General features: G+C 38.1%; 1 protein-coding gene across 12 annotated transcripts; it reads right to left on the minus strand.

The window, feature by feature from the left end:
- Window positions 1-83: 83 nt before the first annotated feature.
- LOC123629929 (putative coiled-coil domain-containing protein 144C) lies at window positions 84-18,270 on the minus strand. Of its 12 annotated transcripts, XR_006732391.1 has the most exons (9): window positions 18,059-18,270; window positions 14,805-15,027; window positions 12,398-12,440; window positions 10,972-11,163; window positions 10,474-10,678; window positions 10,305-10,331; window positions 1,532-1,845; window positions 1,219-1,336; window positions 85-244 (listed from the first exon to the last, which is right to left on the minus strand). XR_006732391.1 is itself a non-coding variant. In XM_045539296.1 (5 exons), the coding sequence occupies exons 1-4, from the start codon at window positions 18,193-18,195 to the stop codon at window positions 10,575-10,577; spliced, it is 507 nt and encodes a 168-aa protein (XP_045395252.1). In that variant the 5' UTR covers window positions 18,196-18,266; the 3' UTR covers window positions 90-244; window positions 10,474-10,574. The 12 variants fall into 12 exon arrangements, 4 of the variants coding, with proteins under 4 accessions (XP_045395252.1, XP_045395255.1, XP_045395253.1 ...); XR_006732392.1 differs by lacking the exon at window positions 1,219-1,336 and having other exon boundaries at window positions 86-244; XR_006732393.1 differs by having other exon boundaries at window positions 113-165; window positions 1,219-1,845.
- Window positions 18,271-18,761: the final 491 nt, after the last annotated feature.

The raw sequence follows: 18,761 nt of genomic DNA on the forward strand, positions 1-18,761 counted from the left end.
GCAATACCCACCCAACTCCAATGAAATACAAGGAGGGTTTCAGTGGAGTCCATTGGGGAGCAGATTATCGACTTCGTATCCACTGAACAGAAGCAGCCGTGCTTTGATGTTCTTGCCTGCTGGTATTACTGGCACCAACGAAGGAGCTCATCTTCTATTTCCCATCTGGCAAAAGTAGGCATTATGATTTTCACTTTGGAGTGGTAGCAACAGACAAAGTAGGAAGCTGTTCTCCATCCCCTGCCTGACAAAAAGAAATAATTTTACAGTTCCCTTGACAATGTAGTATCAATGGGGTCCAGAGGCAACCTGAGCCCCCACACCCACCCAGGATGAAAAAGACTTACCAAGACAGTGTGAGGCAGAGCTAGTGTCATCTTTGCAGCCCTGATGGCACTGGAGTTCAGCAGGAAGCTGAGCCTCCACCTCAACTCAATAATAAAAAGTCCCACACACTGAGAGGCAAGGCTAGTGTCACCTTCCCTACCCTGGAGTCACTGGAGACAAGTAGGAAGCTGAGCCACCACTGCAAGCCAGAATCAACACACTGACAAGATAGTAGAGTCCAGGCTAATCTGCACTTCCATTTCCCATACTTCTTTTGTCAGCAGGGCCCAGCAGGCACCTGAACCTCTACGCTGCCCCAGCTACAATGAGACTGAGTGAGGTCATGCCAATAAGCAATTAGGAATTGTCTGGAAACAAATGAAAACCTTAAAAAATTCAGGAAAGGAAAAGAAGTTATGAGAAACAACCAAATGGTTATGGGGGGTAAGATGGTGGACCGAAGGCACCACCAGCCAGAGCATCTCTATAGAAGGAGAAGTTTTAGATGAAAGAGAAAAAACAGACAGACAAATGTAGATCAGAAAGGGGGCTTAAGGAAGGGTTCCTGAACCCACAGGAGACTCCAGGGGAAGAGGAAGAGCAAGACTGGAAGGAGAAAGGCACCGGCAGGGAATTAAGCCCAGAGAGGCTAGGAGTCCAGGCGGAAGGGTACCTGGATCCAGTACCATACCCCTCCCTTGTATCTCAGACTCTTCCTGGGCTCTTGAGGTGCTGGAGAGACATTCTGTTGATGCAAGCCCAGACAACGCTGCTCCCAGTGAGTGGAGAGCTGCTTTCAAAAAGGCCACCAGACTCCCAGCACCGCTTAGTGCATCTCATGCCGCACAGACCCAAGCAAGATGGGAGATTCCACATTGCTTTTTGACACACCTGCTGCCTTTGTCTTCACCAGGGTGCCCCAAACATTCTGGTTCCATCTTCCTCATCCCAACACAGACATTTCTCAACTCTGGCCCAGACTGCAGGAGCCACATGAGTGCAGTGGGTCCTGGATGATGAGAGTGATTCCACACACCCGTCATTCTGGGTGGACTGCCTCCCAGAGAGAGGTTTGAAGAAGACGAGAGAGTGGACTTTCCTCCACCTAGACTCTTTTTCTTCCCTTCCCCTCCCCCTCCCATGGCTACTGAGAGAAAAAATTGAGCCACCACACAGAGGCTCCCACAGGGAATGGAGCTCATACCTTTTCTCTGGAGGTCCTGTAGCAGAAAAAAGAGGTGCTTGGACTGTGAGTGCACTGCCTGCTGGCCATTCCTGGTACTGTTGCTGGTGACTTCAGCAGAGTGGGACACAGCCCGAAGTGGAGGGACATTGATCCAGCTTGAGCATCCCAGGAGGGACTTGGGAACAGTACGCTTCTCCCTGCTATGTTCAGGGATTGATCTCCAGGGCCCAGAGGATGGGCCCACATGTCAGATCCAGTACACTCAGGTCCCAATCACAAAACCCAGGGGCAAGAGGGGATATTTGTGAATAATTCTCATGAGCTGTGGATGCCTGCAGGGGCAGATTGGGAGAGAGTGCAGTTTGGGTTCACACCTATGGTGTACATGTGGGGGCACCCCTCCTCCCCCAGAAGGGCCCCATTCCCAGCTCTGGCTGGGATCCTGGACAGGGAAACTCTCAGTCCCCATCACAGTCATAGTACAACAAGGCTGGCTTGAGGTCCTGCCTGCCAGCAGAGGCTTGGAAGAAACCACAGAATAGGGGAGGGTGGAAAGAAGTGAAGTTTGTTCCAGACTACCTGATTCAGGGTCTCAGACAGCCCTGCCTCCACACACAGACTTTCTGGCTCAGTAGGCCCTACTTCAGCCCATCCCTGGCAGCTTTGCCCAAAGGCAGGTAGCAGAAATTTGACCCCTGCTAAAACTTCTGTGGAATTTTAGTGCAGGTTCACGAAACCAAGCCACACCCAGCCTCACTCCCTACCTGGACCTGCTGAAGTGTAAAATAAGGACACACCTGCCAGTTCCAGAGCCCCACCCACCACCTGGGACACGAGAGTTCTTCTGAGTAACTAGACGAGGTCACAGGAACCAAAAACAACACTGAAGCTTGTTCTTCCCAGCAAGCAACACCTACGGATAGGGAGGTCAGTTTACATGCCCTTTTACTACATTTACTGACTCACCATACAGGGTGTGGTCAGTTCTCACACAGAAGCATGACCTCAGGGCTCAGATATTAAACTTGGTATATGTCATTATGGAAACAAAAGAAAATCGAAAGGTTTTACCTCCAAAGAGGTAAAAATTGCTCCATATGAGAAAGAATCAGCAAAAGAACTCTAGAAGTATGGAAAATAAAAGCTAAAGAACACCCAGGAAAGGCTTCACCAGCACTCTAGCAATGGATACCAACCAAAATCATAACACTGAAATGACTGGTGAATAGTTTTGAGCATGGATTGTAAGAAACCTCAATGCAATTCAATAAAATATGGAAATACAACACACAAAAGAAACCAAAGTGCAGGAAATGAATGAAAAATTCACTAAAGCAGTTCAAGTATTAAAGAAAAATCAAACAGAACTTCTGGAGATGAAAAATTCATTCAAGGAATTACAAAACACAGTAAGAAGCCTTAAGAACAGGTTAGGTCAGGCAGAAGAAAGAATCCCAGAGCTTGATGATACCACCTTTCAATTAAATCAGTCAGTCACAGAGAGAGAACAGAGAAATAAGGGAAATAAACAAAGCATACAAAAATATGGAACTATGATAAGAGGCCTAACATAGGAATCATAGGCATTCCTGAGGGGGCAGAAGAAAATACACAACGGTTAGATAATTTAATTGAGTGAATGATTGAGGAAAATTTCCTTGACCTTGCTAGAATTCTAGATATCCAGGTACAAGAACCTCCTAGGACCCCTGGCGGAGCCATGATGAAGAGGAAAACACAACACATAGTCATCAGAGTGGAGAAATTAAACATGACAGAGGTGCTCTTATGAGCTGTAAGGGGAAAGCAGTAAGTAGCTTACCCAGGGAAACACATCACACTAACTGCAGACTGCTCAAGTGACACCTTACAACTGGGGCTCTATTCTCACTCTTCTCAAAGGAAATAAGGCCCAACTAGAATTTTGTATCCTGGAGAACTAAGTTTCATATATGATGGAGAAATAAAATTGTTCTCAGATAAGCAATCTCTGAGGGAGTTGTTCAAGACAAGACCTGCCATGCAGGAAGTACTCAGAACTGCATTAGTCATGGATCAGCACAATAGAACTCATCAGTGTAAAATTACCCAAAAGCTAAAGGTTAAAGGCCAGATACCACAATGGCACAGAGATAAAACAAAGCAACAGAAATCTAATCAACAGGATGAACAGATCCGACCCACTTATCAAATATTTCAATAAATATGAATGACTTGAACTGCCCACTGAAGAGACATAAATTAGGTGAATGAATACATATACATATGCCAAGTAACATCTATCCTCAGGAAATACATCTAACTCACAAAGACTCATTCAGACTCAAACTGAAGACATGGAAAACAATATTCCATGGAAAGGAAAACCAAAACAAAGCTGTTGTAGCAGCTCTCATATCGAATAACTTAGTCTTCAAATCAACAAAAGTAATGAAAGACAAAGATGGTCATAATATAATGGTAAAAGGAACAATTCAACAAGAAGACATAACAATTCTAAATATTTACATGGTCAACAGAGCTGCACTCATATTCATGAAGCAAATACTACTTCATCTAAGCAAAATGATAAATGGCAGCACCATAATAACTGGGGTCTTCAAAACCCCTTTCACAGAACAGAACAAATCCTCCAAATAAAATATAAACAAAGAAACAATGGACTTAAAGTGAACTCTATGAGAAATGATCCTAACAGACATTTACAGAACATTTTACCCAAAAACTGCTGAGTATACATTCTTCTCATCAGCTACTGGGACATTCTCTAAGCTTCACTATATCCTAAGCAATAAAACATGTCTCAACAATTTTTTTTAAAAAATGCAAATTATACCATGTATCCACTCAGACCACAATGGAATAAAATTAGAAATCAGCTCCAACAGAAACAATCATCTCTACACAAATTCATGGAAACAAAACAACATACTTCTGAATGATACTCAGGTCAAGGAGGAAATTAAGATGGAAATCAAAAGATTCTTTGACCTAAATGATAACAGGGACACAAGTTATCAAAAATCTGTGGGACACAGCTACTGCAATCCTGAGAGGAAAATTATAGTCATACATTCTTTTTTCTAAAATACAGAAAGATCACAAACCAACAATCTAATGAATCATCTCAAAGAACTGGAAAAGGATGAGCAAACCAATTCCAAACCCGACAGATGAAAAGAAATAAGAAGGATCACAGCAGAACTAAATGAAATCAATAATAAAAGACCTATACAAAAGATTTATGAAACAGAAAGTTCATTCTTTGAAAAGAAAAGAAAATTGGCATGATCCTGACTAGATTGGCAAGATCCTCACTAGAACCAGAAGCACAAAAGTCAGGGTGCTAATAAGCTCAGTCAGGAATGAAAAAGGAGAAATTACAACTCATACCATGGAAATACATAATATCATGTATGAATACTATGAAAATGTCTATGCAGGTAAACTTGTAAGTGTGGAGGAAATGGACAAATTCTTAGAATGACAATGCTTCCCTAGGCTCAATCAGGAAGAAATAGAATTCCTGAACAGACCAATATCAAGTACTGAAATTGAAGCAGCAATAAAAACTTTCCTAAAAATAAAAGTCTCAGACCAGACGGCCTCACAGCTTAATTTTATCAGACCTACGAAGAAGAACTGGTGCCTATACAGCAGAAATTATTCCACAATATTGAGAAGGTAGGATTCCTCCCCAACACAGTTTACAAAGCCAACATCACTCTGATCCCAAAGCCATGAAAGGACTTGCCAAAAATAGAAAATTACAGACCAATATCCATTATGAATATACATTCAAAAAATGTCAAGAAAATCCTAGCAAATCTAATTCAACTACTCATCAAATAAATAATCTATCATGATTAAGAGGGCTTCATCCCAAAAATGCAGGGATGTTTCAACATACACAAACCTATAAATGTAATTCACCACATAAACAGAAGTGTAAGCTAAGACCATATGATCCTCGCAGTAGATGCACAGAAAGCATTTGATAAAATTTGGAACACTTTTATGATAAGAACGCTTAACAAAATAAGCATAGATGGGACTTACCCCAAAATGATAAAAGCCGTATAGGATAAATTCTCTGCCAACATTATACAGCATGAGGAAAATTTGAAAGATTTCCTGCTCAGAACTGGAACCAAACAATATTGCCTTCTATCACCAGTTCTGTTCAACATAGTGCTTGGGTTCCTAGCCAGGGCAATTAGATAAGAGAAAGAAAGCAAGCCAATACAAATGGGGGCAGAAGATGTCAAACTACTGTGCTTTGCTGACAATATGATATTTTATCTAGACCCCAAAGATTCAGCCAAGAGATTATTGCAATTGATAAGTTCAGCAAAGTCTCAGGTTACAAGATTAATGTACATAAATTGGTAGCATTCATATACGCAAACAACAGTCAAACAGAGATCCAAATCAAAGACTCCATACTTTTCACAATGGCAACAAGGTAAATAAAATACCCAGGAATATATTCACCTAAGCTGGTGAAAGACCTCTACAGGGAGAACTACAAAACACTGAGCGAGGAAATAGCAGAGGACATAAACAGATGGAAAGCCACACCATGCTCATGGTCATACTGCTCAAACTGATCTACAGATTCAATGCAATCTCTATTACAATACCAACAACGTTTTTTGCATATCTCAAAAAAATAAATGAACACTTTATATCAAAAAAGAGAAGACCCCCGTATAGAAAAAGCAACCTTAAGCATAAAGAAAAAAATGGAAGGCACCAATTTAGCAGTCTTCAAGCTATCCTACAAGGCTAGAGTATCCAAAACAGCATGGTACTTGCACAAGAACAGAGACATAGACCAGTGGAACAGGACTAAAAACCCAGATACAAAACCATCCAGATAGAGCTATCTGCTCTTTGATAAACAAGAAACATACACACAGTGGGGAAAAGAATACCTATTCAATAAGTGGTACTAGGAAATTTGGATAGCCACTTGCAGAAGACTCAAACAGGAACTGCCCTTTTTGCCTCTCACAAAAATCAATTCACAATGGATTACAGACTTACACCTAAGGCATGAAACCTTAAGAATTCTAGGAGAAAATGTTGGAAAAACTCTCACAGACATCAGCCTAGGCAAAGAATTAATAAAGAAGACCCCAAAAGCAATCATGGCATCAGTGAAAACAAACAAATGGGACCTTATCAAATTAACAAGGTTCTGCACAGCCAAGGAAACTCCCATGAGAGCAAACAGACAATCTAGAGAATGGGAGAAAATATTCACATGCTACACATCCAATAAAGGGCTGATAACCAGAATCTATATGGAACTCATCAAACAAATCCATACAAAGTGGTCAATGACATGAACAGAAACTTTTCAAAAGAAAATACTAATGGCAGACTAATGGCCAACACACATCTTTAAAAAGTGGTGAACATCTCTTATCCTCAGGGACATGCAAATAAAAACCACTATGAGATATCACTTAACTCCAGTGAGAACGGCTTTTATCAAAAAGTCCCAAAACAACGAATGTTGGTGTGGATACCAAGAGATAGGAACACTCATATACTACTGCTGGGACTGGAAACTGACACTACCCTCTATGGAAAGTACCATAGTGATAACTCAGAGAACTAAAAGTAGAACTATCATTTGATCCAGCAGTCCCACTATTGGGCATCTACCCAAAGGAAAAGATATTCTATGAAAAAGACATCTGCACTTGAATGTTTATAGCAGGATGGTTCACAACTGCAAAAATATGAAAACAATACAAGTGCCCATCAATACATGAGCAGATTTAAAAAATGTGGCAGATGTGTACCGTGGAGTACTAGTCAGCCGTATAAAAAAATTAAAAATGATTAACTACCTATTCTATTATATTGGATGGAGCTAGAGTCCATTTTTTTAAGTGAAATATCATAAGAATGGAAAAACACCACAGGCACTCACCATTAAATTCGTACCAAATGATCAACACTAATGTGCACATATGGGAAGAAACATTGATAGGGTGTTGAGCAGGTAGGAATGGGGAAGAGGGATTAGGTAAATCCACAAATAGTGACTATGGTACATACTCCCTAGTGAGTGGGCACTGTTTTGGGACAGTGCAAAGGCAATTATGTAATCAAAGCCTTTGTAACCCTATAATACTCCGACATACAAAATAAAAACAAGGAACCAAATGGAAATTGTAGATTTTAAAACTATAATAACTAAGTTAAAATTTGGGGGATAAACTCAATAGTAAAAGGGAGAAGATAGAATAAATGAACTTCAAAGCAAATCAATAGAATTTCCCTATTTTGAACAATAAAGAAAAAAACAGATATAAAACAGAACAAACAAGACAGCCGTGGGGACCCATCAGACAGCATCTGTACCATCAGAGACCCAGGGAAAAAAAGAAAGTCGAAAGAGACAGTAGGACTGAAAAAAATATTCAATGAAGTAATATCTGAAAATATCACAAATTTGGCAGACAAAACCCTACAGATTCAAGTATCTAAGTGAATTCTACATAAGATAAACCCAAAGAAGTCCAGATCAAGACATGTCCTTTAAAACCTTCTGAAAACTGAAAAATGAAGACAGATAAAAACTCTTCAAAGCATGCCCAAGAGAAATGATGTAGACTGATGGAGAGATATGGATTCAAATGACAGATTTCTCATTCAAAACCATGGAGGATGGGAGGAAGAGGCCTAACATTTTTAAATTGCTGAAAGAAAAGAACTATCAGCCACTAAATCTGCATCCAGCAAAATTCACACTCAGAAAGGAAGGGCAAATGAAGGCATCCTCAGATGGAGGAAACTAAGACAAGTTGTGCTTAGCAAACCTCCTCTTACCAATGTATAGAGTGAGTTCTCTAAACAGAAAGGAGCTGGTATCAGAAGAATGCTTGGAACCTCAAAAAGAAGAACATCAGAATGGGAAAATAGGGGAGGATAAAATATGCTTCTTCCCATACGTTTTTGAATGATATTTGATGTGGCATCCAGTGCAACAGGGGCGTCACTTAGCACCATTCCATTTTAAAAAGTAAAAAGCTGAAGGAAGCTAAATGGAAATAAGGTTTCTACATTTCACTTCAAATGGTAAAACATCCACACCAGTGGACTCTGATAAGTTGTGCATGTATAATAATAATTAAAGTCACCACTAAGAAAATTATAAAAGATATATTATCAAAAACACTGTAAAAAAATCAATATCTAATCCTAAAACTCCTGAAGTATCCAACAGGAGGGTAAGGAAAGAGATGCAGAGGAAAGAGCAAGATAATTAACAAACAGAAAACAAATCAAATAGTAGCACACACCTGACCCTTAAGCATATAACAATTCCCTTGAATGCAAATAGTGGGCATGTGTCAATTAAAAGACAATACCAAAGTGGAGGGGGAAAGAGCATGATTCAACAAAATTTATGCTGCCTGTTAATGAACGCACTTCAAATTTAACAGCATAGTTACAGCGAATGTAAAAGGATGGAAGTGATAAACTACACAACCTCAGTTCTCTTTAAAAACTAATATGGCTATGTTAATATGAGATAAAGTAGACTTCAGAGCAAAAACAATTACTAGACATAAAGAGGTACATCACACAATAATGGAAAGGCCAACAAACAAGAAAGACATAAGAGCTGTTTAAATGTGTACACAATATGGCCTCTGTACACATGGAGTACAAACTGACAGAACTAAAAAGAGAAACAGATAAATGCACAATTTTACCTGAGGACTTCACCACCCCACTCTAGTAATCTACAGACAGAAGATCAGCACAGGCGTAGAACAAGTGAATAACACTCTCAGCCCCCACAAGTGGGTAGTCATAGAACAGTCCACCCAATAATAGCAGATGAAACTTTTTTTCCAATAATCCATGATGAATTCACAAAAATAATCCATATTCTAAGTCACAAAATAAACTTCAAGAAATTTAAAACCATTGAAATCATACAAGTACGTTCACTTAAAATAATTGAATACACCTGGAAATTAATGAGAAAGGTAACAGAAATTCTCCAAACAGTTGAGAATTAAATAGTACCCATCAAAGAAAGCCATGGGTCTAAGAAGAAAGCTGAAAGGAATATAGAATACATGAAACTGGATGAAAATAAAAATATAACTAATGAAATTATGTGAACGCCACTTAAACAGTGCTGAAGATGACATTTATTGCACTAAGTACCTACATTATTAAAAAAGGAAAAGTTCAAATCAATAGTCCTAGTTTAAGAAACTAAAAAAGAGCAAGAGAAACTGAAAATAAGAATGACGAGGAAATAGTGAATATAAGAAGAAAAATAATTATATGAAAAACCAGGAAAATAATAAGAAATCAAGAAAAGAAGTAGCTAGTTCTTTAAAAAAATAAATAAAATCAACAAAAATCTGACAAGACCGAGAAAGATAAAAACAGAGAAGATACAGATCACTAATATCAGACATGAGCAGCAAAAAAGGCAAATGTTACAGCCATTAAAATGATAACTAATGAATGCTACAAAAAATGTCATGCTCATCAACTTAACTATGTATAACAAATGGAGCAATTTCTCAAGAACCACAAATTATCCAAACTGAGCCAATATTAAATAGATAACCTGAATAGCTCCGTAACTATTTAAGAAACAAATGGCATTTGGAATAAAACAGCTCCCTCTCCCCAAAGTCTCTAGGCCTAGAGGGTTTCACTGGAGAATTTTAACCAACATTCAAGGAATTAACACCAGGGTTATACAAACTCTCCTAAAAAATTGAAGAAGACAATTACTTACCAAATAGTTTTATAAAGCCAGTATCACCTTCACATCAAAACCAGACAAAGACAGCAAAAGAAAAAAAGAGAACAACAGACCAAAGGATGTCACTAATTTAGAAATAAGATCTGCACCAAAATATGAGGAAATTGAAGCAAGTAAGGTTAGTGTGAAAAGAATTACACACCTGACTGAGTTAGATTTATTTCAGGTACTATGCTTGGCTCATTCAGCAAGTCAAATCTCAAACACAGCAGATACCACCATTAGCGGTCAATGCTAACATCATCAGGAATAAGACAAATCAGATGTAGATCCCATGTTAGGATGCAAAGAGAAGATCCACAGGATCACTTCTGTGATACACTTGTCAAAACACACATGATCTAAATCTGAATGAACAGAAAAAATCAAAAGAGTTAGGCAAACTTTTTGTCTCTAGGAAGAAAGAGCCATATAAATCTGTGCTGAAAATTAAAATTACATAAGTCTGATGGCACTGTAACAATTGTAACACCTCCAAACATTGACAATGACCACAGTACCTGAACCAAAATGATGTCTGTCTAAATGTAAATTTATCATTATGTATAGTGATGAAAATGGTAAAAGACGAATGAGAAATCAAGTAACTTCACTAAAGTATTCATGAAAACTTGCGTGTTTGGTTATTGAAAGAGCTCACACTTTGACAGTTTGAGGATATAAAATTGGCTTTCATTGGCAAGATCCAATTAAAAGTCTTTCACATCATATAATTTAAAAAAAAATTGGCATATATTGTTGAGATGCCTTCCAAAGAATATATTCATTTAGACTTGACTCATTAATGTATCCTAGAGGAGAAACTCTTCTAGAGGACCGTATCCAGCAGCACCTGGAAATAAAAGTAAAGAATTATATTCTTTACCTAAAAGATTTTGTAGGAAATAAGTGTAAGCTAGTAAGAAAGAGGCAAGAACATTATTGGTGTTAATAAGAATGATAAATATATATGTAAACAGGCAATACAAAACTCGTATTGTAATATTAATATTATATTATCATATTATTATTATTATATTAAATATTATTGCCCATAGTTGCACATTAAATTAATTATCATTGTGGTTCAGCATGTGGTTTTCTCAGCTCCCTTCACTCATTCAACAACCACATGCGAAGGAACTATGACAAGCACTGGAATGACAAGGTGAAGATGACACAGTCCACATGACCGACCTCAACAATCGTATACTGTAATATGCAAAGAGGAGAAGCAGGGAACACCCTGCAGAGTCAGAGAGACCATAACAAGTATAAAATGGGCACTCTTTTAACACAGACAAGGGCCATCTGTCCAAGTTTTCTATCAGTAGAGTACACTTTTTGGTAGGAGTGATACATAACTTGATAGCTGAGGGACAATTATCAGATAGAGGGAAGAAGTAAAGGAAAACAGGTGGCCGTGAGGAGGTACATTGTGGAATTCTAAGTAGTCTAGTTTTTGAGATGCTAGAACAGAGGGGCAGTGTAGGGTATGTGGCAAGATATGAAGTTGAAAAAATTGACAAGAACCACATTGATGTGGGTGATGTTTCCATGCTAAGAAATATGGAACCTTTTCTGAGGGCAAAAGTATGCCAGTGAAAAAGTAGATGATGGATTTAAAAGGTCACAGGTCAAGTGACTGCTTATGAACTATAATTGCTTGGCTTAGTGTCACTAGATGAGTCTGGGGGTTTTGGCCTTAAATCATTATCATAAACGTAGAAAGCTGATGATGCCTTCGTTTTCTGAGAATAGTTCCAGTGTGCTGCCTGACGCATGAATAGGTTCATAGGGATGGTAGAGTGAATAAAGTGCAGATCCAGAAAATAACAAAACAAAACATAAATTTCATGAGATTTCTCTGAAGCTATGGAATATGATAATGAAATCATGAAGCATAAGTATACTGTTCAGTATGAATGTTAGTGTTTTCACATCTTTCACTAGATTCATGTAAGAGGAAATATTTAATGTAGTATCTATTAACCAAATAATAGAGAGGGATGCCACTTCTTACTTACAGTGGATTTCAGAAATCAAATCATTACTCTCAATTTAATTCATAAAATTTGACAGCATACCTACTTCTAGTCCTACAGTTATTTCTTCCAACTCCTGCTGCATCTGAAATAAGTCAAATATTATTTATAATCTTCAGGTAAACCAGAGACATTTTCATGGCATTGCTAGAGAGACTAGACTTAACTTGAGGATTGCTTAAATAGAGAAATAATCACATAATAAAATAAAATTCCTATTTATTTCACATTTAGATAACAGAGTGTGTATGTGTGATGCTGTCTACAATCATCTAATAAAAAAGTACAATTAATATTGGTCTACTGAATATACATGACTCCAAAAAGGGTGACATTTTCTCTTATCAGTACAAAGGTTGGACAATTCAAATCACATTTTCACATGAATGTGTTACTTTGAAATTCTTAGAAAAACTCTACCCTTTATAAAACATGATGAGGTTTTTTCACTGTAATTGATTTTTCCTTAAAATAAAATTTTTATTTTCCACTTCTAATAAAACTAAAATATTAAAGTATGTTCTATGCTACTAACACTTTAGCACAGAATCATGAATACACACATGAAGAAAATGGCACTGTCATAATGTCATGTGAATATTCTACTGGCTAAGATTAGGTAAAAATATTGTGCTGCCTGTCTTATGACTGACATTTTGTCATATGAACACTAAGATCTCCCAAAATTTGCTTGAAATAAGGATAAATATAGGTTAGAGCCAGTTTTCAAACTTAGTTTCTTTGATTCACGATGTTCTAGAATTAGAAAAGAGGTCAAAAATATATAGCTCATGAATTGTAATTTTTATTTCTTTTCAGAAATTAGTACCAGGTTTTGGAAACATCTGGCTGCTTATAGTTGCAATTTTTAGTTATTTCTAAAAATGTGTGAAAACATTTCTAACTATTAATGTATTGTAAATGTTCTCATATAGAGGATTCTTGTTTAACTCCTTTGTATAAAAGGTATTCTCCCTCTAAATGCCCAAAACGGGGCCTGAAAGAGTATATTCAAGCTAATAAATATATTGTGGTGATAATCATAATATGACATCTGATGCCTTCACAAATGTCTGACTAACACTTTTCCCAGTATTTTGAGAGACTGTTTTCCAGAACACTTTTGTGAGAACACCACCATAGAAAGGCATGAACAAATGAATAATCTGATAACAGTATTACCAGCCAGGTGTTGTAAAAGTACAACTCAATACCAGATAAAGGGAGAAGGCTTTATCAACAGAATCTTACGTTACCATTAATAAACACTATGTAAAATGTACATCGCAACGTGACTTGAAATAAGGGCCTATTAATGTAATAATCTTTTCCCAGGTTACATATGAAAGCTCAGAAGGGAAAGGGACGGACCCAGATCCCAGCAAGGGAGCTGCTCTGGGAGGGGCACCCAGAGGCTTAGGAAAAGGGTCTGGAGTATTGATGCTTCTAGTTTTGTCCTGGCTGGTGGGAGGCTTGAGTGATTTTATCTATATTGACAAGTGAGACTGTCAAATATTAAATGTTTTAAAAGACTCTTTCATTTTATTCTTACTTTCCCCTTAAATCACACATTTTCCTCATATTTCCCTTACTAGAAATTCAGAATTGTTGTCGCCTGAAGGGCAATACAGTGCCTGGCACAGATTATAGAAGGAAAAAAGACAGCAAAATGTCTTGATAGATTTTCCATCTTAGTCATCAATCATTCAAGTGATGGCAAGATAGAGAGACAAAAGTGAATGCCATTTTAAAAGTTCAAGTACATGCCTCATTTAACTAAAAAGTGCTGTGCAATTGCCCACCAATAGGCAAATTTTACAAAATTTGAGATTAAAAGGCTGTAATTACCTTAGCAATTAAACATGTACTTTTATGTAAGGAAATGACAAATCTTTTAATTTAAAAAGAGAAGTTAATCTTTGTAGTACTACAGGTTTATTTAATTCATAAAACTTACCTCTCTTGGACTGCTATAAATAATAAATATCCAGATGTGGTTAAGTGTTTGGATGCCAATCATTCCCTTGTGACTAAGGGTGGAAACTTTGAGATGGTAGAGGAAAACTTCAAAAGTGTTATGAACCACAACCACAGCCAAACTAAAATCAATTGGAAGGAAGCCAAAGGACCTCTCAATATACTTCCTGTTATTACAGAAAATTCAATCTCTAACATCTAACTTAAATGCAGCCTTTAAACAAATCTAAAATGTGTCATTTTACTTACATGTATTGAATAACATTACTATCTGGGTATCTCTTGAAAATGAGAGCTGCAGGGAATTTAAGAAAATAGAAAACTTTCTCTTTCCTCTCTTTATTAACGCAGATAATTATAACCGTTACTAATCATGCATAGGTCATTTAAACAACTCAGTATTTCACCAAACTAAAAACAGTAATTATATCAGAAATCTGAAACCCAAAGGAAAGAAGATCATATAACTAACCTCACTCAAGTTATTCTTCAAGCTGGTATCTAAAGTCCATGGGCAGGAAGAAGAAAACAGTGAGTATTCTCTTCCAGGAAATTCTCTGTGAAGACCTAACCCATCAACAACAGTTCCAGCAGAAGCTGACTCTGTGCTCATTGTACAAGGGCCAGAGAAACTTCTGGTCTCCTGTGTCTCTGCAACAAGACTGCTACTGAACGCTGCTGGCCTCTCAGTAGCTCTGTGAAGATTGCAAAAAGACAAATGTTTAGTATTTCATTTTTTCTTAAATGATTCCTAAATGATTACATTTTCAAAAAGTGACCATAAGAGTAAATGGAACTTCCCAGTAAATAGTGTTTTAACTTTGAAGATGTGTCAAAGCATGCCTACTCTGTGCAGTTACGCTTTCACAATTGTTCCAAAGAAGTGAGTGTGTGTGTGTGTGTGTGTGTGTGTGTGTGTGTGTATGTGTGTATGTGTGTGTGTATATATATATATATTCATATTCCTAGGGGAATTGCTAAAAAAGAAGTAATTTAAATAAAGTAAGGAGGGTAGAGAAATGTCTATCAATGATGCAGCAATGTATGGCTTAACAAGTAATAATTGCTGCCTTCTGCAATGGCTCTATTTATAAGATTCTTGTGGATGCCATAAGAAACACTTGTATTGAAAGGAATAGTAAGTGAAAATGAACAATGTGAATTTATCAGTTTGGTGCAATATAATGGCTATTTCACTATGTACAAACATATCAAAACATCATTTTATACTCCTTAAATACACACAACAAAATGATTATCCCTATGAAAAGGTAGATTAGTAGTATTCCATAGTTACATATCTGAAATTTTACTAATCCACTCATGTATTGATGTGCATTTGGGTTATTTCCACATCTTTGCAATTGTGAATTGTGCTGCTATAAACATTGGAGTGCAGATGTCTTTATGAAAGAATGTCTTTTTGTTTGTTTGTTTGTTTTCTGAGACAAAGTCTCACTCTGTTGCCCAGGCTAGAGTGCCATGGCATCAGCCTAGCTCGCAGCAACCTCAAACTCTTGGGCTGAAGCAATCCTTCTGCCTCAGCCTCCTGAATAGCTGGGACAACAGGCATGTGCCACCATGTCTGGCTAATTTTTTCTGTCTATGTTTAGTTGTCCAGATAATTTCTTTGTGTTTTTAGTAGAGACAGGGTCTTGCTCTCGCTCAGGCTATTGCTCAGTCTCAAACTTCTGAGCTCAAATGATCCACCTGCCCCGGTCTCCCAGAGTCCTAGCATTACAGGTGGAAGCCACCATGCCTGGCCCTAGAACATCTTTTTTTCCTTTGTTTAGATGCCCAGTAGTGGGATTACTGGCTCAAATGGTATTTCTACTTTTAGCTCTTTGAGGTATCTCCAAATTACTTTCCACAGGGGTTGTGCTAATTGGCAGTCCCACCAGCAGTGTAAAAAGTGTTCCTATCTCTCCGTATCCAGGCCAGCATTTGTTGTTTTGGAACTTTTTGATAAGGGCCATTCTCACTGGAGTTAGGTAATATCTCGTTGTAGTTTTGAGTTGCATTTGCCTAATGAGTAGAAATATTGAGCACTTTTTTATATTTGCTGGCCATTATTCTGTCTTCTTTTGAAAAGTTTCTGTTCCTGTCCTTTGCCCATGTATTGATGGGGTTGATTGTTTCTTGTTGTTTTCTTAAGTTCTATATAGATTCTTATTATCAGCCCTTTATCAGATGTGTAGAAAGCAAATATTTTCTCCCATTCTGCAGGTTGTCTATTCACGCTAATGATAGTTTCCTTGGCTGTGCAAAAGTTTTTTAATTTGATCAGGTCCCATTTGTTTATTTTTGTTGATGCTGTGATTGCTTTGGGGTTCTTCTTCATAAATTTTTTGCCTAGGCTGATGTCTGAAAGAGCCTTGCACCTCTTATATTATCCTGGACAGAGATCGAGCCCGTCCTTTGATGTGAGGTATCACAAGGGTTGAAAACATGCACCACATGTACTCGCCATCAAATTGGTACTAACTGACCAACACTATGGTGTTCACATGGTAGTAATACTGAGTGGGTGCTGGTCGGGGGGAAGGGTAGAGGGTAAACCCACAACTAATGGAAGCAGAGTACACTGTATGGGGAAGGGACATGCTTGTAGCCCAAGCTTGGGCAGGGCAAACAGTATTGTATGCAACTGTTAGGTTTATTACAGGTAGAAACCCAAAAAGGATGTATAGGACAGAATGTGGTTAATGCAAAGCTTAGGCTCATAAAACAATAGCCACAGCAGTCTGGGGAGACCCCGGACTTTGTAGATCAGACAGTTGCAGCCAGCATTCCTTCCCGCTCCCTCCCTGATGTAGACCAAAGCTATCCCTCCCTAGGTCTCCTGATAAGGACTATGCCAGAACAGAAGGATGGATGCGACTGGGGAAAGGGGCCATAGGACTTGGTCATTTTAAGAAAAATGTACTACAAACAACTGTTGTGCCCACTGTCCTCTGCTGCCCATAGCAGGAAGCAATTCTCCACCTGCCAGTGTGGCCCAGAAACAAAGAACTGAACACAGCTGGTGGGAGGGGGTCGGCTATCCCGGTTTATAAAAAACCTGATTGAACTCCCTTCTGTGTTGACACTTCTGACTCAGCCCACCCACACCCGGGTGAATAAACCAGCCACATTGCTCTCACATAACCTGTGTGTGAAATGTGTCCTTTAGGTCATTCATTCACCCTTTCAGTAACCAAAATGTTTGTACCCCCATAACATCCTGAATAAATAAAAAAAAAAGAAAATGTAGAAATTATTATTTTTGGTAAACCAATATAAACAAGATAATTTACTGAGTGCCAGAATGCACCAAAAGTAGTTGCAGTACTTGGCTATTTGGTTCGGGCTGTAGTCTTCCAAAAAGGAGTCAAACTCATTAATATTTTCATTTAGGGGGATGGTGACAAGCAGTTTTATGACAGTATCCCTCTCTAAATCATAAAGCTTCCAAAATACTTAGCTCAAGGACTATCAGGTCAGGTTAACTACGTGAGACTATTAAGGAGAAACAAAGCCAGATAAAACAAGAAAAGAGGGAGAGATGTAAACTGTCCTGCACTCCCATTTTAAAGGCAAGTTTATTTATTAATATAATTTTCCAAAATTATATTATCTAGCTAGCTTTCACTTCCCACTAATCTCATGAACCTGTCTTAGTAAAAGGCGTGCTTTCAAGGCAAATTAATGATCTTAACTTATTTTCCATTCCATATTTTGACTTACATTTTTAGTTTCTTTGGCAAGTATTTTCTGTCTTCTAACTCTAATTGATAGAAGTGTTTATATTTTTCCAGTTCAATACAATGAAAATCTTCTGGAGCAGTTGTCATATTGGAGACTTGGGATTCAAGATTATTCATTCTGAATTCCCTCTGACTGCTTATTGCAGCCAGATGATTCTCTCTCAACTGTCGTCTGTATTCTTCCGATGCTGCTTGTGCCTGAAACAAATTAAAAGGATACATTTTTAGCAGTGACAACCTAAACAATTCTTGCATATTTGTTTCCTTCACTTTTGAATCAGACGGTGATTTTATTTGATTTTGCTTTATCTTAGTTTTTAGAGAAAGTATCTCCCTGTCACACAGGCTGGAGTGCAGTGGCCCAGTCGCAGTTCACGGCAGCCTCCAATTCTTGGGCCCAAGCGATCCTCCTGCCTCTACATCCCAACTAGCTGGGACTGCAGGTGTGCACCACCATGCCTGGCACATTTTATTATTTTTGGAGAGACGGGGTCTCATTATGATGCCAAGGTTGGTGTCGAACTCCTGTTCTCAAGTGATACTCCCATCTCCACCACCCAAAGTGCTGGCAGGCATAAGCCACCACACCCATCCTCAGAGAGCAATTTTAAATACATGACAAAAGAAGATGAGGTTTAAAATACTTACCAGCAATTATCAACTAAATCGATCATTCAATTTGG

The sequence above is a fragment of the Lemur catta genome, unplaced genomic scaffold, assembly GCF_020740605.2.
Source record: "Lemur catta isolate mLemCat1 unplaced genomic scaffold, mLemCat1.pri scaffold_63_ctg1, whole genome shotgun sequence".
Classification (NCBI taxonomy): Eukaryota; Metazoa; Chordata; class Mammalia; order Primates; family Lemuridae; genus Lemur; species Lemur catta.